Source organism: Neopelma chrysocephalum, unplaced genomic scaffold, assembly GCF_003984885.1.
Source record: "Neopelma chrysocephalum unplaced genomic scaffold, ASM398488v2 Primary Assembly neopelma1_69, whole genome shotgun sequence".
NCBI classification, from domain to species: Eukaryota; Metazoa; Chordata; class Aves; order Passeriformes; family Pipridae; genus Neopelma; species Neopelma chrysocephalum.
The window spans coordinates 6342922-6369094 of NW_020897729.1; the positions used below are offsets into that span (position 1 = coordinate 6342922).

The 26173-nt window shown below is 38.2% G+C and overlaps 1 protein-coding gene across 9 annotated transcripts in view; it reads right to left on the bottom strand.

Moving 5' to 3' along the window:
• NAALADL2 (N-acetylated alpha-linked acidic dipeptidase like 2) overlaps nucleotides 1–26173 on the bottom strand; it is a 457652-nt gene that overhangs the window by 238932 nt on the left and 192547 nt on the right. For all 9 annotated transcript variants that reach the window (XM_027685645.1, XM_027685646.1, XM_027685647.1 and 6 more), the window contains one exon: nucleotides 357–858. In XM_027685645.1, the coding sequence (XP_027541446.1) occupies nucleotides 357–850 (494 nt within the window). In that variant the 5' untranslated portion in view covers nucleotides 851–858. The remainder of the gene's footprint in view (nucleotides 1–356; nucleotides 859–26173) is intronic.

Here is a 26173-nt window from a genome sequence, read left to right on the forward strand (position 1 = left end):
TGGCAATCAGTTGAACCTAGGACAGCTGTTCTATTGTTTATATTTCTATTCACTTTGAATAATCTATGTTTTTCAATTCATGTACATTAAAGATAATAACATATTTAGCAACAGAATATTGCTAAAGCAAAACTATTGTGATTGACACAAATTTACATTATTAAAAATTCAACTAGTTTTGTATATTAGTAAATTCCACTAGTTTTGTTATGAAAGCTTCCCAAGCATCATGAGAAAACTGAACATGAAGAAAAAGTCAAGGTTTTTAAATATGATTCCACATAAAACAAATCACATAAAGCCTTAACACTGGCACCTAATTGCATTTAGACAAAAAAACATGTCAAGCTACATACCTGTAAATCTGTTGAATATTTTCAGCTTTGATTTCCTTGAGAATTTCATGGTAAATATGAGGATTATTTGGTTCTTGAGATGCTGGGGGAGAGGGGCATTTCTTGCGAGCGTAATATCCTATCACAATTCCAAAAATAAATAAAATCAAAGCAGTGCAAAATACTTTCAGTATCCGAAAAAAACTGCAGCGATTGCTCTTTGGTGCCTGTCTCGTGTAGTGTGAGATGTAGTCGGGGTCTTCCTGAAGCCTCTGGAATCTTCCCTTGGGGGAAGATGAAGCCTGGATGGGCTCGAGATCAAGGTCAGGGCTCTGGGAGTTTCCCAGGTGATGCTGGACTGCACCATCCAGTCGGAAATGGTCAAAGCCAGGCTCCTCAAGCTCTTTTTCCATGTCCCATTCCAGTTCCAACGCTGTGGCTTGGAGCTCATCGTTGTCAAGGTATGGAGAGTGCCCCTGTGCTCTCTGGTCTGCATTCACTTTGTGATAGGCCATCTTTTTATCTATTAGGAAAAAATTTTAAAAAATCACAAATGTTTGTTTCCACATGCAAACACAAATAATTTATTTATTCTTTTTAAACGGGGGAGAACTAAACACAGACAATAAAAAGTAGACACTGGGTTCTCAGTATTTCACTTTCCCTATTTCCATCGTCCTGTCTTCTTTTGCAGGATCAGCAGTCCCATGAACATCATCAGTGGGGGAAGGAGGTATTTAAGAGAATATATTGTAAGAATACGAATAAAGGGAATTTACAAGTGCCAATGGCAAACCACAGAAGTTATCCAATTATTTTGTCAGTCCTCGAGATAATATAAAAAAATTGAGCGAAGGCACAGAGTTTCCAAAACAATTATTTGTTACCTGAAAGTAATTTTAAAGCTTAACAACTGTGTGTATCAATTTGATTTCACACACCATTCAAAATAATGCCGCTAAAATAAAGTAGAAAAATTAGAAAAAATATAAATTGCCTGATGTGATTCTAAACAGAAGGAAATGATAAGTTAAAGAAATTTCAGGGTGACACTGTACTTACACATCAATAAAAGGCTTCCATTTAGATGGAGCATTCTATTATTTATAGGTATTTTAAATGCATAGTTCCTGAATGACTGATGAATTTACTTAGAAATTGTCCCAGCTGTTTTGCTCCACTTATTTTTCCCATTTTAATGAATCAAAAGCACTGCCAGGTAAGTATTTGTAACAAAATCACTCCTTTAATAGCAAGGCATAACTGTGGCACTTCTAGATATTTCTATGGAAGCAGAAGCCTCTAAAGAGAACTCTGACCTCCAGTACGAACACTCAAAGTCAATTTTCAACAAATCATTTTTAACAGACTGCAACAACAGGGTGCCTTTCCCTCCATGCTTTGACAATAGCCATTCCAGCACATAAGCATCTGTAATTTTGGGCTTTTCAAACATCAGACTCACTTCTCAATTAGAATAAAATGAAGATAAAGATATTAAACCTCTCACAGTGATGAATACTAGACTGACACCTACAACACTATATTATCCCTCCATTTTTATGCTTTAAGGCATTTTCACTCTCCAAGACTTACCTCCAAATAACATTACTGAGGCCACGTAATAGATGAACCAACTCTAATGGCAAAGTAGAATTTCAGCTTTTTGAAGCTCTCAGAAGAGCACAAAGTGTTAGCAAGCTCTGATATAATGAAACAGCCTATTGTCCACTGAAAAGCTATCTGGCTCTATACAATACCAATTTACAGATCCTATTTTCCCTGTACAGCCATATAAATATCCCTGGCCTATAACTGTCAGGCAGCCCAGGAACAGTCAGGAGAGCCCACACGCTCCAAGTGGAGCTATTGCAGCCACTTTGCAAATCAATTCTCCACCTGCACTCCAAACTCTTCTATATGCAGTGGAAGCAACAGAGTTTAGAGTGATCTGAACTAAAGCCTCTTAAATTATTGTGAAGGTCTGCATTACTTATTTAAATAACGATAACAAATTTGGTCTTTAAATTCCAGCTGAGTCAACAAATGGTTTACGCCTGCAAAGCCTTTGTGCCTGACCTTTGCAGGCTTTGTGAGCCCAACCCTCAGGTTTGTGAAGGATCCTCTGAACCACAGCTTTACTATCCCCACAGTTGTGCATCACCTCAAGATTTCTCAAGGGAGCACTCTGTCTCCTTATCCAGGTTGTTAAGGAAGATCTTTAGTAATGTCAGCCCCAGAACTGATCCTTGATGCACTAATCTTCTTGCCAAGCACCAGGTGGACATAAAATGATGTATTAATATTCTTTGGAAAATTGAACTAACTAATTTTCAAGTAATGTATCTGCCCTGTCACTCCATCTCCTCTTTTGCTAGTGGAGGGATTAATTTGCAAACCAATGAGAGATCACTACTAGATAATATCAACTGCCCAACAACCTCATCTTTTCAACTCCATTTCATACTGCTCTTTGTTAGAAATTGAAGACCAGTGTTTTGTGCTTTAAAGCAGAAGAAATTTTACTGCATTCCATAAATATGTATTTTTCACTCCAGAACTCCTGAAGTCATTTAACAAACTGTTTTAGCCAAATAAGTAAATCCTTAGCAGATTAGCACTGTAATAGCCATAAAACAGGAATTAAGGCAGTTTTTCAGATGCAGTTTCATGGCTAATATTAATCTTGCTGAGCTTAAAAACGTTGACCATTGCCTAACTGCAGTAGTTAAGTTTTCCCTGTATTTATGACACTTTAAAAATCTATGTTATTGTTCAATTGAGTGTATTAATAAAGGGTATTTAAATCTACAGATAAGCGCATAATAAAAATCCATATGAAATTTCTTCAAATGGTTGTTAATGCAGACGAGTAGTAACCACATTCCACAGCTTTGTATCTCAGCAATTGCATTTTCATTCAAAGCACCGAAACCAGTTACCTCACTTCAGAAAAAAACCAAAAACACACAAGCATCTAAATGAACTAAAATTAAAAATCAATATTCAATTCAGTTTTATATTTGAAACCAGTCTTTGGAGTATGGGATCTTATTAGCAACGCATGTCCTCTAGTTAAAGAACACAAAGAATGCAAGAGTAGCTGCAGTTAACTTCACTTTTTCTACTGATATTTCTAAGTTCATTATTTGAGTGCAAGGACACAGCACAACTTACCTCAAAGTATCTGAGATCAGGGCCCACAGTATATTTAACCATTTTAACAGAAAAGGGTCTCCTGGTTGTCAAGGCACAAGCCATTTGTGCCACGTAAACCACATTATTGGTTCTGTTTACCACTGGGTATTTAGCTGTTTAAGGAAGTAGGCATGACTTAAAGACTAGACAATAAATGCAGTTTTGGGTGGAAATTAGAAGGATAAAGAAAACTCTACATAGTGATTAAAAAAAAAAAAATTGACACTAGAAATATGGACAAATTTTGAAGTCAAGAAAAACCACTACAATACCCTGGTTCATTCTTCTCTATAACACAGACCATAAAATGAACATATTTCTGAAAGACGTTTTTGAAAACTTCAGGAGATAGAAAATTCATCCCATCTGCCAGCAAGCTGTTTCAACATTTAATTGTTGTTAAATACATGTTTTATTATAAAGATAAAAGAGCAACTGCAAAATGCCAGAAGTCTGAATATGCACCGAGTGAGCTTTAAAGCCATTCTATAGGGACAGCAAAGGGGATCATAAACTCTGGAATACTGGACAGAGCCAAGCTGATTACCAATAAAGCTGATGTGCATTTCTATACTTCCACTGATTTGTGGGGAGAATGTTTATCGAGAGGTATCAAACCAAACCTAAATATCCTTTCAATTAACCGTTCCCAAGAAATCAGGAGAGTCAGCTCTATCAGATCGTTATTGCCTTAACGAGCCCATTTCAAAACTATCCACCTGTTCTTCAACCTTAAAAATAATGCATTTACATCCTGATAGGTACATCTTGTTATGAAACCACCAGAAACTTCTTTTTTTGACAGCTTTCCTGCTTCACTCCCTTACCAAGCTGAAAACTATACAATAAGGTCGACATGGAGAGTCCTGCATCTGCACCACTGCCACTGTCCAACATCTCCACAAGAGAAAAGTCAGCTTACACAAACATTCTGTGAAACCAACAAGGAAAGAGCAATATGAATATGCCACAGTAAATTCTTTGTGACTGGTGCTGCAGTTGTTAAATCCAGCTCATAAACAGCTGAGACAATTAGCAGGCTCACGCACAGCAGGGAGCGTGGCAAGTGTCAACGTGCTGCCCCCAGTGAATCCTTCTCAGGCCATTTAGTGTCCATTACTGAAAAGGCAAACTTCACCCAGCAACTGTATTAAAGGCATTGCAGCCTCCTTGTGTAGTCACAGAACATGAAATCTAGGCTTGTTGGATCTTCTCATTTTAAGGGCTCTTTCATTTTTATTTTCTTTTCAGTATCTTCTATACAGACTGCCTTGGCTGTAAGTCCTTGCAATCTTTTTGTGTCTAGGTAAACCCCCAAAGTAGATATAATGTCACCTGTTTAAAGCTGTAGTTTATCATGAAACTCAATATCTAGTGCACTTACAAGTCTTTAAAGTATATATGACAACAATTTAGTACTTTGCTAAACGAGACGATGCCAAGTTTCAGGTCTAGACAAATTTCTTCAGAGTTGTAAATTCCTGACAAAAGTTGTTTGCAGAAAAGATTATGATGCCCTTGTCAACAGCAAGGTTACACTACCCTGTAATTCAAAAAATAATGTGACATTTCCATCACCACTGCCCTAATTTCCTGCAGTAATGATTTCTCCCTTTCCTCACGTTTGGGATGTGGGTTTGGCAACCAGTTCAGTTACAGCAGGACAATTAAATACCTTGTCACTCCACACAGCCACCACATAAAAACAAATGACAAAATTCACCAGTTGCTCACATGTCACTGAAGATGAACCCAACCTGAAAGACCAACCAGAGTGATATCAGAAGACAGAACAGAGAGATCAGACCGGAGAAAGAAGGTCTGCAGAACTCAGTCAAATAGAGCCTAAGTTGTCCCTTCATTAATAAGTGCTTTTTGGCACACGTGAATGTTGTGGAATATTTAACTTCTTCAAAATCTCTCACTGATTTTATTATATCATGAACAGCCACGTGTACCAGGACAGAATTAACATCAACACAAAGGATGGCCACATGACAAGAACAGGGTCTATAGTACACCTTGATGGATAAGACTTGGGCACGACAATGTCCAGCTGCAACAAGAGTTAACTTGCCTGGGATCAAACATATCAGCCACTTGAGCTATAATAACCTGGACCATCCAGATGTGCATAGGTACATGGATGTATTTGCCTGCTGCCTTTTCAGAACCTCTGAATTCCAGGGACTTAGAGAAAGAAGAATTGCTGGGAAGCTCCTTCTTCCCCAGCAGACAACTACCACATAAAGATGAGGCAGCCTTGGCTGGTCTCTAATATGCTGGGCATGTATTACTAACATAGATCTTTTCCATTCTCAGGCATGTTTAGTTTGCAAACACCTATTTGCCTGAAACAAAAGTCAGAAGTATTTACTGAACTTATAGGAGCTAACAGCATCTGTGATATATGCAGAGCCTACCTAGGAGGTTTATTAAAACTGCAGTGTAATCAGATCAGTATAAATGGCTCTGTTGCAGAGTCAGTGCATTTCTTGTGGTACGTGCTGTGCTGCTGCCTTTGCTCTGCTTCCAGAACAGCTTTTCCTTCCCATTAGGGTGGGGACCAGCTCAGTTTTCTCGCTGTTCCCTTTTCACCACACTCATTTGCAAACATCAGAACACTGATCCCAAACAGGGCAGGAGAGGACCCCAACCACACACACAGTCCATTTCCTTAGTCCATGGATTAATTACTCATCTTTCCTTTGGACTCAACACTCAGATCCCGCTGTTCTCCTTGGGAAGGGCACTGGATAGGATTGCAGTGTTGCTAAAAGCAAAGAAGCGGATGGAGAAACAGAAGTTCCAGCACTAGGAGGGATGTGTTGTGTATGTGCGTTTACACACTGTTCCTTAACTAGGTCTAAGGGGAAGAAATTACACCCTATATCTTTGCTCATTGGCACTAGACCTCAGCTCCTCCTGCCCGAACCACCTCCCCCCAGTTTACATTCCCACACCTCTGCCTGAACTGTTCATCCCCATCCCAAGCACACTGGGCTCTGCTCCTCCAGAGTGACCTTGTCCTTCACCCTCCCATCCCAAAGCCCCTCTCACTCCTCCTTCCCTGTTGCTTCAGCTACAATCCCACTCCATCATCTCTTCCTTGGTGTCCCCAGAGAATCACAGGAGCTGATGGGGTGGGGAAAGCCCACCTGACATCAGGGATCCCTCAGCAAAAAAGCACCTGAGTTTTATCCCTGCTTCAAATTTCAGGGGCTTGCAGACACTACACAGTTACAACAAACAAAATGCACCCAGAAGGAAATGCAAAAAAGAATGTTTCCTGCAAAAGAAGCCACTTTAGCCATGTGTTTCACCCAGTCCTTCACACAGTTTAGTTGACCCTGCAGCCACCATCAGATCTTGGATGAAACTGCCTGTTGGGTCCCTTTGCCCCCTCCCACCCAGTGTGATATGGTCAGCAGCAACCACATCTTCTTGGAGACCAAAAACCCACCCAAAGTTGCTCGTCCAACATGTTAGTCTTTCCCTTTCCCCATTTCTCCTCACACTGACTGCCTGTACACCAATCTAATATTCTGTACACCCAGTTTGCCTGCATATATATTTTTTCCAAATTCAAATTTTCATCAATAATGTATTTTGCATTACATTTCCCCAGACATTATAATTGGTTCTGAAAGAAATAAAATATAAAGCTTTGCCAGGACAAAAACTATTATTGAGACATTTGCATTTAAGCTTATAGTTGAACTTGATGTGAAATAAAATTATTGTAAATGGTGTTTAACTTGAAAATGCTGACAGCGATAGCTGTAGTAACAGGCCATAGCAGTTCTTAAGAAAGTTAATTTTATATGACTCATTTCTGCTTTGGAAATTTTTACATTGTCAGTCTTTGGCTTGGGCACGTTTCACTTTGATTTTTTTAAATCTCTTTTTCCTCTTTAATTACAGTCAATCATATTTAAACTATTATAAAAAATTTAAGTCATTTGAACTTCGAAAATTCAGAAACTGTACACTTAGAAGCTACTACATGGCGAGAAAGTGTGCTAATGGGAGTCTGCTATACTTTAAAACATACCAAGCCACATTGCAAAACAGTATGTGATTTTAACCCATTCCTTAGAAAGAATTAAAAAAAAAAAACAAAACAAATAAAAAACCCCAAACCAAAACCAAAAAACACCATAATCAACCATCCAACAACAACAAAAATAAAGTTCCCCTCTAAAAACCAACAACAACAAAACCCCACCAAGCAAACAAACAAAACAAACCCAAATGGTCGCTTTTATGGATAAGCTACAAACAGGAATCTGGCCTCATCATGCACAATAACTCCATTTCTGATTTTAACTATCATTGACAAAATCCAGCAATGAAAACATTAACACATTCTGTTGGAGGGAAAAAAACCCCAAACCATACCAAACCAAAAACCACAACCCACTAACAAACTGTGGACTCTGGAGCACCTGGGATTCAATATTATCTAAAATCTAGTCTAGTCCAAAGATGACATGGGTCAGCCTGGTGATATCAGGGATCTGCCCCCCTGATAAAAGGACACAGCCTGCAGCAGACCTGCAAGCATGAGACACAGGAGACCCCCTCAGGACCTCAGACCCAGTTTCTGTAAAAATGCAGATTGCTGACAATATGTTGCACTCACATCACTTCTCAAAGGAAAGCAGCTCTTCAGCGACTCAGATATCTCCAAGCAGAATGATCTGAGAACTCTGTTTCCATGGCTTCTGTTGAAGAGGCCGGATCTGACAGTGGTGTGGGGGAGAGCAGAATGCCCATCATCTGCAAACTCCCCGGTGCTGCCGCTGATCTGCAAGATCAGATGATCTAACCTGGTTTTTCACAGAATCACAGCATGTGTAAGGTTGGAAGGGACCACAGTGGATCACCTGATCCAACCTACTTTCTCCAGTAGGGTCATCCCAGAGAACATTGCACAGGATTGCATCCAGATGATTCTTGAATATCTCCAGTGAGGAGAGATGACAACTTCTCTGGGCAATCTGTTCCAGTGCTCCAGTTTTCAGAGCTCAGGATTAATTTCACAAACTTATCTGGTTACAGAAGACAAATCTTCCTATTAGTAACAACTGCAAATGGAATGAGAGATACACAAGACATATGAAGCCTGAATGTCTCATGTCGAGTAATTTTTTGATAAAACCAGATTTCAAATGATATCTTTAAAAAACTGATACATACACAAAAATGTCCATGTTGTCATCATCCTGAGGTATTTTAACTTGCTGTAGAAAAATAGGTCACTACTTATAAAAGAAACAATTAAATCCCTACTTAGAAATATATTTTCTAGATTTTTTTTCCTCATTTCTTGCTCAGTGGGGTTTTACTGAGTTTTATCAAGTTCAACCACAACAGAGAGCCCTTAAAAATAATATATTATGGAGCTGAAGGTGGCAACATTTACAATTTAGCTTTATTGGAATTTTACTATATTTTGATAGATGACAGCTTTAATGATTCTGTGCATGGTTTATGGCAGAAAACAGAGTAAGGCAGTAACATAATTTTCTGCTTTTTTCAACGATCTGTATCCAAAGAATTCAGAAAACAAGCAAGTGTACTTCATAATCACGCCAGATTTATTTTCTGGGTGAACTCTCAAATGTTAAAGCTCAAGTACACAGAGTGATGTTGCCATGGCAACTGCTACTGCAACCCAAGATGGGCCCATGTTTATGAAAGCACGTTTCTGTAGCCATGAACACACGCCAGGGCACAGCCACACTGCACACTCCTGTCAGAAGGCAATCGAGCCATTCGCGCATTATCGGCCCCGATGCTGCTCCTGGCAAGGCAAGGGGACATTCACTGAAGCCATTAAGCTGCAACAACCCTGCACGTGTTATACACAATCACAGAATCACAGAATTTCTTAGGCTGGAAAAGATCTTCAAGATCAGCGAGTCCAACTGTTCCCCCAGCGCTGCCAAGGCCACCACTGAACCACGTCCCCAAGTGCCACATTACACGTCTTGTAAAAACCTCCAGGGCTGGTGACTCCACCACTTCTCTGTGCAGCCTGTGCCAGGGACTGACAGCACTTTCAGTGAAGAAATTTTACCTCCTTTGGTGCAGCTTGAGGCCATTTCCTCTTGTCTTACCTGTAGTCACCTGAGAGAAGGGACTGACCCCACCTCGCTACAATCTCCTTTCAGGTAATTGTAGAAAGGGATAAGGTCTCCCCTGAGCCTCCTTTTCTCCAGGCTAAGCAAACCCAGCTTCCTCAGCCACTCCTCATAAGACTTGTTTACTCCTGTTTGTAGGACCTAAATGAGGAAACCTTCATTTACCCTAAGATGTAATATTAGAAGATTTAGTGTTGCTATAGCTATAGGCAGAGTGGAGCAGTAATATGTTTGGTGTCCTTTGACCTTTTTTCCCTAAATCTCCACTGAAATAAGCTGTCAAGTTTGAGAAATGTCAGAGTTTGGTCATTTGAGTCTGCCTGGAGGTGTAATTTTGCATGGTGTACAATTCCTGTGAATTTATCAGAACATGTTTTTTCACACATAGTCAACATGGTGTGACATTCAGCATCCTGAATCCGCCGATGTCTACACGCTGAAATGAGTTTATGATTTCTCTTTGAAAGAAAATCCAAAGTGTGTTAGTTCAGGTCAACAGAGGAATCCTCAGTAGATTTCTGAGGATAAAAATTAAAGGAAGTATCCTTTCTTTCTGCTGCTTCCTCTGCATACCCATCTGATAGCACTGCTGCCTTTCCACATCAGCCAGCATTGAGTTCAGTGTGGAAGCATCTTAAACTCAAAACTGATTTATTTCTTTAGTTATCACTCACTCTGCAAACAGATTTAAGATCTGTGATGAAGTACCTCTATATGTGAAGCTCCATGTATCAGTAACATACAGGCTTTCAGTAGCTTTCCAGAAGAATTTTACACTTCCCTTCTGGAAGTCACAAAAAGCAGCGAGATCTGATGTGTTTGCAGCCAAGTCCTACCCAACTGTGACCACACCCTTGGGAAAAGAGGCACAGCTGCTTAGCCTATGGTTTTATCTTCAGCCTCTATTTGATGGTTTCCCAATTATCATTTAGGGAAATCTCTCAGCCTTGCTGAGGTGTATGAAGATGAGGGTATTGCATGAAATAAACTGGAGAAGTCTATGATCTTAAAGACTACCTCAACTCTCAATTGTCTATCTCAGTCTGCTCTAGTCACTTTTGACACCTACAAGTTGACAGTCAAATATTTATATATGCAGAATTTATCACAGATTGCCAGTAGACTGAACTGATTAATACTGTTAGTCTGTAGACATTTCTCAGGGAATAATTTCTTAAAAAGTAACCATAATACTTCTTGACCACTAACTGAGCAGCCTTAGAGAGGGGCGTAATACACACCTCACAATCTAAAATAAACACATCAGCTTCTTTAGAGGAAAAACTTCTCATAAACCTTCTTTTAGACTTGGCCTGTGTTGTGCACAGCTATTGGAGTTTAAATTGTTTATGCTGTAGAACTTTTTGATTTAGAGACATTAGCAGTTGAAGATAAGCAAAGTGTGCATTACAAAAAGAACAAAGAGGACATATTCAAGAAGCATATAGCTTAGTACACAGAGATAAAGTACGCTATAAACTATATAACTGATGCTTAGAGGTATTTCAGCAATTCCCATCGAAAGCAGGAATTGTGCATGAACAGAAGGGCTGATGGTTTCTGGTAATTCAGCATTATATCACCACCTAATGTGGGCTGATGATCTTGTAAGATGCTGGATACCCATGTTCAGGTACACACCCCGTACAAAACAGTTAGTGATGTGTGGGAACACATCAACAGAGTGATGTTAATCTGAAAATGACAATCTTCTGATACCAAGAAAATTAAATATCAAGTGCCACAGTATAGCAGCTGTGGATGACCAGTCACTGAGCCGACTTAGCATACCAGCTTAATATGTACTATTACTTCCTTTCCAATTTCCTTTAAAAAGCAACATTAATCCAAAATACTGTAAGGAATACTAAGTCCTCTCTTCCCTGCTCTCAGCTATAAACCAGAACAGTATTCACGTCACAGCAGAACACCTTACGGACGCTTAAAAAGACAGGATGATACATCCATTACAATACTTCACTTAACTCTGGAAAGTTACACTGAAAAGTTGACAATTCACAGAACCACAGAAATGTTGGCTGGCAGGGACCTCACAGGGTCGCCTGCTCCAACCTCCCACGCAAAGCAGGACTGCTGCCAAGAACAGATCGAGTCGCCTCGTCCTTAAACTGAACTCATCAAGCATTCAATCAGAGCAAAAGGGTTCAATATGAACACAAATGTGTGCCATTTCGCTCCCCTTTTTTTCCTCTGCTGCTGATACATCTGTTTCTTAGTAAAAATAACATCAGTATGCAAAAATAAACCCCCTCAGACCTGTAATATAACCAGTCGTTAAAATTCATACAGCCATTTCTGCTGAAAAAAAAAATACAATACAGAAAAGAGACAGAATTGGAAAAAGAAATGAAAGTCTTAACACACAGACATAGCAGCCATGGCATGAAAAATTCATTTCCATTAATGAGACGTGGTAGTCCCCAGGCCAGCGCCCTTTGTACGTGAACCATGTTAATCAGATTGTATGAGCATTTGCTGGAAACTCCTGGGATAGCAAGCAACTATAACTATAGAGCAAGCACAGCAGATTAGCAGCTTGCTAAAAACTGCTTGACTTGTAACCCTTGATGCACAGGAAAGATGCAGGTTTCCTGAATCACTGAGAAACGAAGCATTTCATTTACGCGTCTCGCATTTGCCGCAGCCTTTGACTCGGTTTCCACATCACCAGAACGTGGACAAAACATCCTTCTCAGTGGCACCTTTGTGTAAGAAAGCACAGGATGAACACACAAGGAAGGCCTGTGTCCGTTCAGGCTCGGTCACACGTACTTACTGCACAGTGCCTTGCTGCTGCTCTCCTACATCTCCAAAAAACCTTCCAGTAACTGCAGCTGGGTTGGAGCGGGAGGAAAACACAACTGCTTTCCCACAAGGACTCGCTGCAGAAGCTCTGCAGGTTTGGACGTGGGGAACATGTAGATTTATGGCAAGACCTAGCAAGACAGCAGGACCCAGTTATGACCACACAGACCTTCCCTTTTTAAAAGGTTCTATGTTATGAACTCTTTAGCCTGAAGGAGGAAACCAATCAGGATTTAGGTTTTCCTTCCTTCACCTGGCAGTTAATACATTTAATTGCTTCCTAGTTTGGGCTCTATCTGTTGCATTTTCTCAGTGACAGAAACAAATGGAAACTCGTGCTTCTTCAGACAACTTCATTCTAAAAACATTTGTGACTTTCAAGTAAAATCCAAAGTTACTGGATCCGTAAAGCTTTTTATTGATTTCATTCCCAACCTAATTTTAATCTCAGTCACCAGCTCTCACTGTCTGTGCAAAGCTAGGAGCCGCTAAGAAACCAGTGTTCTCAAAAAGTCACCCACCAAATGAAGAGAATCAATAAGCTAATTTCCAAAGAACAGAATTTGACAATATTCATGAAAATATTATCCATAACTGACTCTGAAAAGGACTCCAAGAAACATGATGTTAGTGACTCTGAATAATACAATCAAACTATTAAATTATGCATAATAATATGACTATTTTCAACATAGTATGGATATTTTTGATCAAAATATGAATTATAGTCCCATTGCCTGCCTTCTTTTCTAACACAATACTTAGATGTCTCCTTCAAAGAAGAAGAAAAGACTTCATAAAATAAACAAATGTATAAATGGCCATCATTCATGTGATACCTCTGTCTCTCTGCAAGCCTCTGGGAAATTGTGTAGATCACTATGGTGACTATCAGCATGGTCCTTCTCCCCTTTTGAAATATCAATCAAGCATAGAAAGAGGGCTACAGATCCTAAACTCCATGAGGATCTGTATTTTCTTCAACTACAAAAAATGGAAAACTAATTTTTCACAGTTTCCACAGAAATGTCATTCGAAAGTGAACATACTCTGCTTTATTTTACATGTTAATTATTCCTCTTAGAAATAAACATTTCCTCACTAAAAATGTGCATTTTGATAAAATTTAGGTTTTTCAGTGGGAATATTTCCCTCACAAAACAACTTAATCAGCTTCATTTATACATGACCTAATTTCAAGCTCAGAAGAGAAAAAAAAAAAGAAGTCAGAAAGTCAGAGATGCCCATGAGGAAGAGGATCAGGCCACGCAAATTAAAAAAAGAAGCAGCACTTTCTTCATCTCTACTGCTTTTTAACAGGGAAATGTCTTCTACTGAGCTTCTCAGTACAAAGTTTTTCATGAGCTACAGCAAGGAAAGGGGGAAAGCAGTCTCTAGTGAAAAGTCACCCAAGCTCATGAAAAATTTAGAGTGACTACATTTATAACTAAGATGAATCGAGAAATGACATTAGAAATCAGTTTGTACATTAACAAAAATTCAAGACTAAAAATCTTGATTTTTTTCCCAAAAGCAAACACACAGAATTCCCTATATTTTAGATACAATGCGTACCTGTAATTTACGTATTAAGAGTCTTTAGAAACACAGTGAACTATATTAAGCATGTCTCATAGCTTTTATAATTTATTTATGAACAGGAGCATTATTAAAAATAAATGATCTTCAATAGCACTTAAAAGTAATGCTGTTTTGAGACCAAATGTCAAGCAAATGGCATGAAAATGTAAAACTCAGTAAGTCACAAAACACTGCGCTAACACAAAATATTTATAGTACCAAAACACAGCCTGAAACAACTAGGTTTATTATAATAACACAAACAAAATCATTACAATTGCAATACATTTCATGGGCTATCATTATGTTAGTTAAATACTCAATTTTTCAATCCCTTTAAAAAATTATCAAGCTATGAGTCTGCTTCACCCAGATATAAAGGCTTTGGCTGCCCTGCTAGACATTACAAAAAGAAATAAGAACATGTGGAAAAGCAATGAGTTTAATTTCATTTCCATAACTTTTTAAAAAATTTCCAAATATAACCATTACAAGGTCATGCCCAAAGCCTGTAAAGACAATAACTCCAAACTGACCATAGTGCCACATCTGTATCTAAGTAACATGTAAAGGCCCCATAAATCTGTTTGGACCTGTAATTCATTGCCATTTTTCTTTTACTTTTAATCCTGGAAATAATTAAGCCTACAGTTAAACCAATTAAATATTGTGTGCTGTTACAAAACCATACCGGATTTTTATCTTCCTCTGCTATACTTAGTCCAAAATAATTGCAGTGAATACAATTATCTACCACAGTTACCATCTGGGACATGAAAGTAAACATTTTAATTATTGCCATTGTAACTTGAGACCCACAAAGACCAACATTTGGGCTACATATGGAATTTATTTTTATAGGTAAATGTCAAAACAGGTGGATGCAACATATAAAAATACAGTTGGCTAAATGCCCATAAACTTTGCTACCTAGTGAACACTACTACAAAGAACTGGAGAACTGAATTTTATATCCAAACTGGTTGTTAAGCTGCTGGGTGATCTCAAAAACAAAATCAGCACTGTTCTAAAGCACTTTTATGTATCATTGAAGTAGCTACCATTGAAGTAAAGAGATGAGTTTCTCATTAGAGATGCAGATTATCAAAACTTAGCAATTTCACTGACTGTATTGGGAATTTTTTATGCAGGAAAAGGAGAATACTTTAGTTTGGGCACTTTTATTTGAGTAGATACCTATGAGTATGCACCTCTAGCATGAAGCATCAAAGTTAAAATGTATTTATCCTGCAGAGCAATCTCTCAGTAAAGAGAAAAGGAGGACTGCAATCTAATTAAATTAATGAGAATCAGAAAAATAAATATATAGGGTATGAAGTGTAGAGAGGGTATTAACTTCACGGTTTTTTTAATACAGAACTGAGAAAAGGTACTTAAATGCCTTTGAAGATGGTTTGAATCTGGTTTACCAAGGTCAAAATGACTGCAAAATGAGTAAGAAGTTGGAAAAGTTACATAATAAGGTAGTAAGCAAAATCTTCACACAGCCCTATCACAACTTAGAGTTCACACAGCTCAGTAAAACCAGAATGAACTCTCGTTTAATGAGCCCATTAGACCTTAGTCCCAAACTGGTAGTCTTAAGATTATTAATGAATGTCAACAGTCTATGGAATTTCCAGCCTACATGTGTTTGAGAGGATCACCACCTCTTCATTTTGACACAATCAGCTCCTGTGGACTGACAAGGCTCCTGAACTCTCACCACTATTAAAAAGGAATTAGTTTGGCCAGTTTCTCCAAACTATACCCTGAAACCAGCAGAACTGAGTCAGCAGGAGCTTTCCATCACCCAGCACAACTTGTATTGCAATCTAATAATTATGGTTGTTTTCTGGTTTGCTTCTTTGTTCAAACTAATAAGTTGATGATCACCAAGACATCTCGTTATTTACTTCCACTATTTCAGTAAATGATAAAGGTCAACACTGGACTGAGATGAGATGTAACATACCATCAAAGCCAGTTTGTTGGCAGGCTCTGCACTTTGTGAGCACTGAGCAGTACAACCCATGCAATTAGCAGGGATCCAGCTTCCTGGTAGTGTTGGCTGGAACTAGAGCAACACCCCAATAAACCATAATTCACTATCAGAAATACATCCAGCTGATGTTTCCAAAGATATTCATGACCTCTACAAACACTCACACTGAAATAACCTTATTGTGGGGAGGATGCTCTTCTACTACTTGATTGGAGCCAGATTTTATTGTCCCTCTTCCATGAAGATTTCAGATCTGAATATTTCTTCTCTAAACTGAAATTATACACTGCTTTTTTCGTTGGACAACATGCTGCAACTTTAAGCCTCTGAATATTCTAATTGTTTTGCATGAAATACTGTCAGCATTGAAAATAAACACATACCTGAAGCTTTAAGCATTGAAATGTAAATCCCATTTTTTGGCAGGCCTACTTTGAGCTCCCAGATCTATTTCTTCGTTTTTAAGATTCACCTGCAGCCTACTGTAGTGCAAGGATTGAGTTGAAATACTTTCTGCTTAAAAGATAACAATACAAGTATTGAGCTAAATGAAAAATTGCACATGACCTTACTGAGGATTTTCTACTTGTAATGTTTATCCACAGACATGATCTGGAGTAGGTCTTCATCCCAGAAGGAATATTTTACTCTTGCAAATATAAACATCTTTGCCATGTTTTGAAACTAAATAATTAGATTTAGAGACAATATGCTTAATTATACCCAGAACAATCAAGACTGACTGCTTGGAGGGTGCGAGTCCCTCAGTCCATCTGCTGAGTACGTTCACTGTTTTTTTGGTACTTCCTTGAAGTCATGAAGTGAACACACACACAGAGGTTAGAAACGTTTCCAAACCATGTAAGCAGATGGTGATACGGCAGGTAATAATTTAATTACACAACTCCTAGAACATGATTCCCCCCAAAAAAAAAAAAAAAAAAGAAAAAGAAAAAGAAAAAAAGAGGAAGGGAATAAACAATGCCTGCCCAGTCTGATCTTTTAATTGCAGTGCTATAGCTTTTGTTGAATTCACAGTGATTTTCCACCCATCTATTCTGCAGGTAGAAAGAGTGATAAACAAGAAGTTCTACACCCTGTTTTGTTCCTAACACAACATTTAAGATCCAAAAAATAAAAATTAGCGTGATAATGATAATTAGCAAGTTGCCCTAGACAAGAAAATAATTGCATTTATATAACACTGAAAAAGAGAACTTATCTTCAGATTTGCAGGTACAAAGAGGTCAGAAAGGTACACACACATCTGCTCTTGCTTCTACACAGAACTTTGATACCACTAAAGTGTGAAAGCAACGAAGAAATGCTGGTCTTATTAATTCTTCATTTCATGCAGAAGCACAGCATCACATGGAAGTGGAGTAGCATGATACACACGTGATACCAGAGTTAAACCAGGAACTGAGCAAATTTAATGAAAATAAGAAAATTTTAAAAAAAAAGTAAACCAATATTGTGTTGGTCTACTCAACACACCACCTATGCCAATGAAGGCTGAAAAAGAGAAAAGGGTGTCTGCTGAACACTATTACAGCAACTAGAGTGTTTTAGACAAGGAACTGCTGCCTACAAAGAAGTCAACAATGACAAGATAAATGCTGAAGTACACAAGGTTTGATTGGCATTCTGCTAAATCAGTGGTGCTGAGTCATCTTAACCTAAGGAATGTGGAATTACATCAGAGATGTGCCACCCTTAACATTATGTGCATAAATTAAGGTGTAAAAGTGTAAGGAAGCAGTATATTGTCTTTATGTAAAGGTCAAATAGCTTGAAGAGTCACTATATCAGAGTCACAAAGTATAAGCAGTAATTTATATATATATATATGCGCATATAAGACAGAAATGTCAAAAAAAGCACTAGTTGGATCTACTGGGTTATTTTCCTTCTGACTGCAAATGCCATAATTGGATGCCTAATTAGAAATAAAAAACCTAAGCTTATGATTTAGGCAGCTCATAATGCAAAACTTTCATAGTATTATTTTTTTATTCGTTCCATTTCTCAGCAAACTCCAATACAGTAATGGATTATGGAAGTTGGGTTCTAGATTTTATGATACTATAAAATAACATGTGAAATATTATTTAATGTTAAGTTTTGTAAACAAATAAGATAAGCTCTCTCCAAACTGTACACCCACTCAGTTCCAACTTGGGTTCGACTTTTTTCTTAGAATACACCACAAAATTAAAACAGAAGCACAGCTGCCTGGAGTGTCACCTTGTCTTTGTAACAGACTTATTTTTTCCCAGTTTTTATTGAGTAAGTAAATGGCATAAAAGAGGAGAAGTATTTACAACTGTTTCTTTTAATTTTACTTTTTGATTCTCACAATTTATTGCCCTATGAGTTAACAAAAAAGAACAGAAACATCACAAAAGGTCACTTTGATGTAGAAACATCAAAATCCCCAGCATCATTCCAAGTAGGTTTATGACTTGGAGCTTGAAATGCTAGATAAACTGAGAAAAATACATTAAAATAAATGTCATAATGAAAACAATATATAAATACCATATAATTCTGTGCTGTGCTTGTCACTAGAAAAGGAAGTGCAAATCAAATTCTAATAAATATGACATACTAGTTCAGAGTGTAATGGTGCATTTGCCACATAAGACAATTACATTTTTTTTAATTGAATGCTGTTTAATGAAGCTTTACCTTACCTTTCAGACTGCCTACAACAGAGTGTTTTGGAAAGAGAGTCTCAAGTCAGAGTCTAATTAAAATCCTCTGCATGTCCTACTGCACCTACGCTGTTGTTGTTTAGGGTTTTTTGGTTGCTTTGGTTTGCCTTTTTTAGGAATGGCTGATATTTTGTACACAAACTATTCACTTTATTAAGTATACACAAATATATACACACACAACTATATGTATGCATACATTTTCTATAGCTATTTATACAGAATAAATGCAAGTATTATTATCTGGTATTTACTTACAAAACTCCGCAACCGCTGAACTCTTTTTGTGGCAATAAATACCTTGTTAGAAAACAAAAGAGACAGTAAAAGCTGTCAGGCTTAAATATTTAGTGACAGAGCATTAGGCTTCTGACTAATGAAATTACTCCAAACAGCCTTAAAGCTGCTGCAGCTGGACAGCTGAGGAATGGGCTGAGGGAACCACTTGCTAGAAGGGAAGCCAGCTGAGAAACAACCTACTTGTGTCCTCCAGCAGAAAAACCCCAAACCTGAAGTGCAAGAGTCCTACATAAAGGAGATGTCCATATTTATAGAATACAAAAACAGGCATGGTAGATGCAGGTATCTAGTAGGACATGGCCATCTCAACAGCAGCCTGAGCAGGACTGGCAGCAGTAGCTCAGGGCACCTCACCAGGGACAGATCTGGTACAAATGAAAGTGCTGCTTCAGCCACTGAAGTTCTCTTAACCAGCCAAAAGTTATTTCACAGTAGTAAACAGTGGTAAGCAGGAATTAGAAAGCCCAGACAGTGAATGAAGGAGTTAAGTAGCAATGCTACCCCTAAACAAATCACAGAATCATTGAGATTGAGAAAGACCTCCAAGATCATCACCTTGTCAACTAGGCCATAGCATTAAGTTATGCACTTAGAAGCCATTTTATTTGTCATAGTAAAATAATGAGAGATGCCAAGATAACAATGAAAGACATGTAGGAGAGGACTAGAGGTTTGACTGTTTGGGATGGGTAATGTTTGCTTTGTCTTAAATAAAAATAACAATGTTTAAGGAAAACAAAAATTGTGAAAAGATGAAAATACTAAGTAAGTTTCTTAAGAAAATAAAAGTTATCTTTTTTTTTTTAAAGCTCCCTTGAATGCTACAGAACACAACAGGCAAAGCACAACAGGCCAGACACATGCCTGATATTACACCCCTTAGCCCAGCCAGGGCAGGCCAGGGAAGAGCCAAGCTCAGCATCCAACACCAACAGCGACCACAATCCCAAACTCTAATTAGCTTTTAAATTATGCCAAGCTGATCGATGTGTCCCTTCTGATTTACTATATACTTTTTTTTTTTTGGTTCAGCGAAGTTAAACATGCAGAAGAGAATAATGTGTCAACCAGGAGATTAGTTTTACAACCTATATGTTGAAATGAATAAATGGTGCTTTCATTAACAGAAGTAGGCCATAAGCCCAAAAAGTCATTGGATCCGCTTCACTGGTGAACTGGAGCAACAATATCCGATTAGAAAGCCTCAGCAGTTCAAAAGTCTTTAAAGGCAGGTCCAGTGGTTATACAATTAATTTTTAATGATATTGTTCCATCTGGGAGATTCACTTGAAGTGCCAAATGGGTTCCCTGAGCTGAAGTATTAGCTTTAACAAACTTGACACATCTACAATCTGTCTAGTATCTGTTTAAAATACTATTAAAAGGTTTATGGGAATAAGCTGTCATTATTTGTGCTTACTTCTTCTCCAGCCCTTTCCAAGGTCCTGTAACACATCCATAGCAGGAAACATTAGCAGCTAATAGCAAACTTTCAGGCTTTCCAAATTGTCAAAAAAAAATAAAATCTAAGAGCAATAGTCATATAAAAACATTAGGACAAAACGGGTTTTATTCCAGTTGGATTATTTGACAACCTTTCTTTTTGGAAAAAAAAAATAAAAATCAAGGTTTCCAATTCCAGAAATCAAAATAAATTACTCTCAAAATCATATCAAAAGTAATCTCCATAAAGCTGACTTTTTATGTAACATTTTATGGTTTTAAAACTGAATGGGGCTTAGAAACTAAATTCCTTTCTCTCAGAATTCTTACTAAATAGTGCCCATACAAGGACTCAAACTGCTGCTGTTGAACACAGTTTCCAACTTCCAAATTTTAAGCACAAACAAACAAATTCCTTTTTTGTCTCAGAAATATTACTATATGCTACATTTGTCATATCTCAGCACAATTTTTTATTCAGTTACCCAAGTACACCAACAATGCTGATTTTATATGGATAAGTCAGAATGGTATTTAAAGGTATACCTACATACACTTGTAAGTATTTAAAACTTATGACTTTTGTACATTCAGAACAAACAAATTTTTTGTAACATTTCTACATGAATATATGGCTTTATTGAACTTCTATTTTTTGAGCTTCTATTTCAAAAATGCTTTTGTCTCCAGGGAAATGTCAACATTTCTTCAATTTTGTTTAAAAAAAAATATGCACATGAAGCTATTGAGCTGTATTTTGATATTGTATTTCTACTCCATTTGGCCTCATATCACAACAGTGAGGTTGAAAAAATGATCAGGCAGATAGAGACAGGTTCATATTCTGAGTAGCAGGAGCTTTTTCTATGACCACAGGCCTCATGACAGGAAAGCAAAAAGAGCAATTGCTGGAAACCAGCATTGTTATCAAGTTAGGAACCCAGCAGGATAGAAAGCTCTCAGCTAAATTTTTGGTAGTTAAAAAAACAAAAAACCAAAATCATCAACCTTCATTTCTAAAACTGGAATATATTTATGGAAGCATAGAAGCCTGTTTCCTTCACCCAAAGTGTATTGCATGACTCATATTAAATGGAGCAGCTCCAAGAGAGATGGGAAAGAGACCAAGCTGAACCTCTGATTCAGCGAGTGCTTAATAAGAATGATCAGATTGAGAATAAAAATTTTGAAGCTGGGGCATCTCCTCAAAAAATATGTTGAGAACTTAATGCAAAAAAATACTAGCAGTATTGCTAATATTTAAATCAAATTGTTATTATCTAACCCAGATCTGGTCTCATATTCTCCGTTTTAAATAATAATTGCTCCAGCACTGTGCCTTTCTGTTTCTGCAACAGACAACCTAGCACTAAGCTCACAGGGCATTTTTTTGTCCAGTTTTTTTCCCCATAGAAGCCATTGGAAATCAGCTGAAAAGCATTCTTATATCACTTTCTTTCCTTTATAAAATATGTAAATGCTTACCCAAATTTACATTTTAGAACAGATGTACATTTTACAGTCAGCAAACAGAAGTTTTTCATGGACAAAATGACACCTATGCCATTTATGGAAAAACTATCTAATATAGCTGAGAAGAAATGACATGAATACCTCAATTTTGTGTTATTTCTACTTCATCAAAAAGCATTCAGAATTAAAAGTAGAGATTCACAGTACCAGAGAAAGAATAAGGAACTGAAATATGATTCTAAAGGTCACATTATCTTAACAAAGTGCCACTTTCTGACAGTGTGACACTGATCTAGAAGTAATGTACTCCATTTACCAGGAACGGCTCAATGGGATCCATGCCCTCTGCACTCGAAACAAAGGAATTAGTGATTTTCCTCAAAGGTGGATCCCAGTGAGTGGGATATTTCTCAGTTGCTGAGGCCAGCAGCTCTGGTGCTGATCAGTAAACTGGGGGGTCTCAAACAGGGGGGGGAACCTCAGGGGGAGCCGAGAGAGAATCCAAGAGCCCCCAGCACATGTGACAGCAGCTGATGGGACCTGAGCAGGGCCAGGAGCAACAGAATCCAAGCCCTCCATGCACATATAAGAGAAGCCCTTAGGGAGCACTAATGGCCAGGAGTGCAGCCAACAGGGTGGGAAAACAAAGCCTGGAGCAGCACTTGGTGCTGAAGCCCTGCTGGACTGACCAGGGAGCAGTGGCACCCACCCGGCAGAAAAGGACCTGGGGGTGCTGGTCAGCAGCTGAACATGATCCAGCATGTGCCCAGGTGGCCAAGAAGGCCAATGGCACCTGGCCTGTATCAGGAATAACGTGGCCAGCAGGGCCAGGGCAGTGACTGCCCCCCTTTGTTCAGCACTGGTGAGGTCGCGCCTCAAATCCTGTGTTCAACAAGACACTGAGGGGCTGGATTGTGTCCAGAGAAGGGCAACAGAAGGGTCTGGAGCATGAGTCACATGAGAAGTGGCTGGGTGTGTTTAGCCTGAAGACAAGGAGGCTCAAGGGGGATCTTCTCACTCCCTACAAATACCTGAAAGGAGGTTGTAGCCAGGAGGGGGTTGGTCTCTTCTCCCAAGTAACAAGCAAGAGGACAAGAGGAAATGGCCTCAAGTTTTGCTAGGGGTGGTTTAGATGGGATAATGAAAAAAAAAAAATCTTTCTGAAAAGGGTTGTTAAGCACTGGAACAAGGCTGCCCAGGGAAGTGGTAAAGTTGACATCCCTGAAGGGATTTAAAAGATGTGTAGATGTGGCACTTAAGGACATGGTTTAGTGATGGACATGGCAGTGCTGGGTTAAAGGTTGGACTCGATAATCTCAAAAGGCCTTTTCCTACATATACAATTCCATTAAAATAAGGCATTTGCCAAAGACAGTAGGTGTCTAAGAAACATCTGATCTGGACCCGGCAGCGAGTCCTAAAAACATCACCAAAACTGAAACCACCTCTCCCCAGACCACACTTTTTTGTGTCTCAGGACAGATTCTCCATCTCTTGCAAGACAGCAGGCTACAGTATTTCAGTTACAGATCCAGAATCCTTTATTCTTTCCAGAACACATTTATTTGAAGAAACGTTATCTCCGTTTAGCAGGCACGAAAAGCAACAGCCTCCACTTCCCAAGTGCTACTTCCGTGCATTAAAAAATGGACATAACGGTAGAAATGAAACATCAGCTACATCCCTGCCTGGCTCTGAATGTGAAATCCTGTATATCAGCCTAAAGATAGGCTTGTTACATAAGATACACCCAATGCTAGTTCATGGGAACTGTTCCATAACAACAGACCATGACAGCCTATTACTTAATGTGCCACTGAGCTGATGTGACTCAGATAATAACACACAGGGAAATTTAACGCTTCCCAGAACACACCATTCTTTCTACAAGATCCCCTTTTCAAACCCTCACGGTGAAGTAGCTGGTCTGCCTGCAAGAAGTGGACCTATATTTAAAGGTTATTAAAAGGGCAAGAATCAAGAAAACAATACAAATCAGCTCTGCACTTTCACTATTAGGAAAAAAAAATAAAATAATGTGCTGACATTTCTATATAAAATATGAAACTCTAACACAGAGATAAAAAGATGAATAGAAATGAATACAGAGAACTAAATGCATGTTTTGTGAATAAGATGTGTCTCCAGCAGTCAGTCAATCACTATTCTGACCTTATCAAGCTTTTCTACTTATCCAGGTCTGTTAGAGCTGTTAAACACCAAACAAACCAACCAACTGCAGAACTGTGAAAGCAGAGCATCTCACAGGAACTCAATTACTAATTTGCCAGGAAACCTTTTCATGAAAACAGTGTATTAAAGCAACACTCCTGTGAATATCTTCTGTCTCTAAGCTTACTGGGATCTTTCTATCTGTGTTTGAATGAAGATCTTTGGGGTAAAGAATCTCAGCAGCAATTCAAATATATTATTTTGGTGAAATGGTATTAATCACATCTGTATACAAAAAACTAACACTGCCATAACATTGTGATTGTGAAACCCAAGCACAATTTCCTTGTTGTTCTGCTGCTCAGACCAAAAATTCTACTGGGTTACACTGATCCTTCCAGTTGTAAACCATTAAAATTTGTGGAGGGAGAGGAAATAAATAAACCTGGTAGGGCAGGATTTGCACACAAGACCTTCTAAAGAGAAAACTGGGCTGTGCCAGCTGTTTTATGGAAGAGCTGTAGGACTGATGGAGAAGCTGATCTCCCTCAGTCTGCCTGCTCCTCTCTTGACCTAAGCACAAGCCCATCATGCCCAGCATTTCTTCAGAGCCTCCCTTCCAAAGACAATTCAAATCGAAACCCATCTCTTAGAATAATGATGATATTGCAACGTGTAACCTCAATCTTCCTCCTGACTCATATTCCTTCATACCTGCTCCTCTTCCATTCCCTTGTAACAGTAACTTGGCTTTGTGCAGAGCACACAGGAATTCGGGGGGCAAAATGGAAAAAAAGCAAAATTAATTATTTCCTTCATCCTTGGAAGCAGGCTCTCCCTCAAAGGGATGAGCTGCAGTTTCAAGGGCTGATTACATATTTTGCATTGAAGAGTCACTGTATAAATTGCAAATTGAAGTACCTAAATGCTACTTGAGGTATCAGCAAACACAAAGCTCTACACACTTTATTGAGCTACACAACTTTGAGCACCTATAACTAAAAACCCTTTTTTTAATGGATTCCTACCACTTATCTCATAAGCCTCAGGTTCAATCTCTTTTTTTTTCATTTTTTAAAAGTAAGCTAGCAATACTTACCTGTCATTAAAATAATAAGAACAAATTGATTAGCAGTTGTAAAGTACATTAATTTGAGATAATCTAATAAGACAGAGTAGGTAAAGTCAAAAAGCATGTAGACCTCATCGATGAGATACTGGTAATATAAATGTATTCCTCTTTAATAAGTAGTACTAATACTGTTTTTCATCAAATCAAGAGGGTAATATTATTTTCGGAAAAACTTTTATACTTTATTACTGCAATCACTTTTTCTCATTTCATGCTTCCCTAACTTTATTACTGTTAATTTTATTCACTTAATTCTGGTTATTTTCTACCATTTACTGGGAAAATAGACAGAACTTCATGGTTTTCTGATAAATAAAAGTTAAATGGCTTTGTGAAAAAGGATATTTATCTCTTCAGTATGCTTCTTTTCACCACTGGAAGCCCTCTGACATACTACAACATTTATCTAGGTAATTCCCATAAAAAATCCTGCAGCTTCAGAGCAGAGGCCAAGGCAGAAGGAAAGCAGCAGTGACTTGAGAGGTCCAAATGGCTGTGACCCAAGGAACAGTCCCACCCACTCCAATGAGGTTTTGGAACATATCTTATGTTTGCATATTCTCTTGCTTAAGTCTTCTGTCACTGCTGACTGAAATCCAAGCAATAATTAATTTAATATAAACCACAGTTGATGAACATCTTGCACTTAATTATCTTTATTGAGAAAACTATTCTTCCCCTCCAATAACATTTTTTTCAGTGAGAAAAGGATCAACTTGGAATTGTTCGAGTACTCATGTGATTTTGTAGTCAGGTTACAACTAAACAACAAATGTTAGAACAAAGGAAAAGTCTGTGTCAGCCAAACTTCTAAATAAGAGTCAAAGATGAATGTACTTATG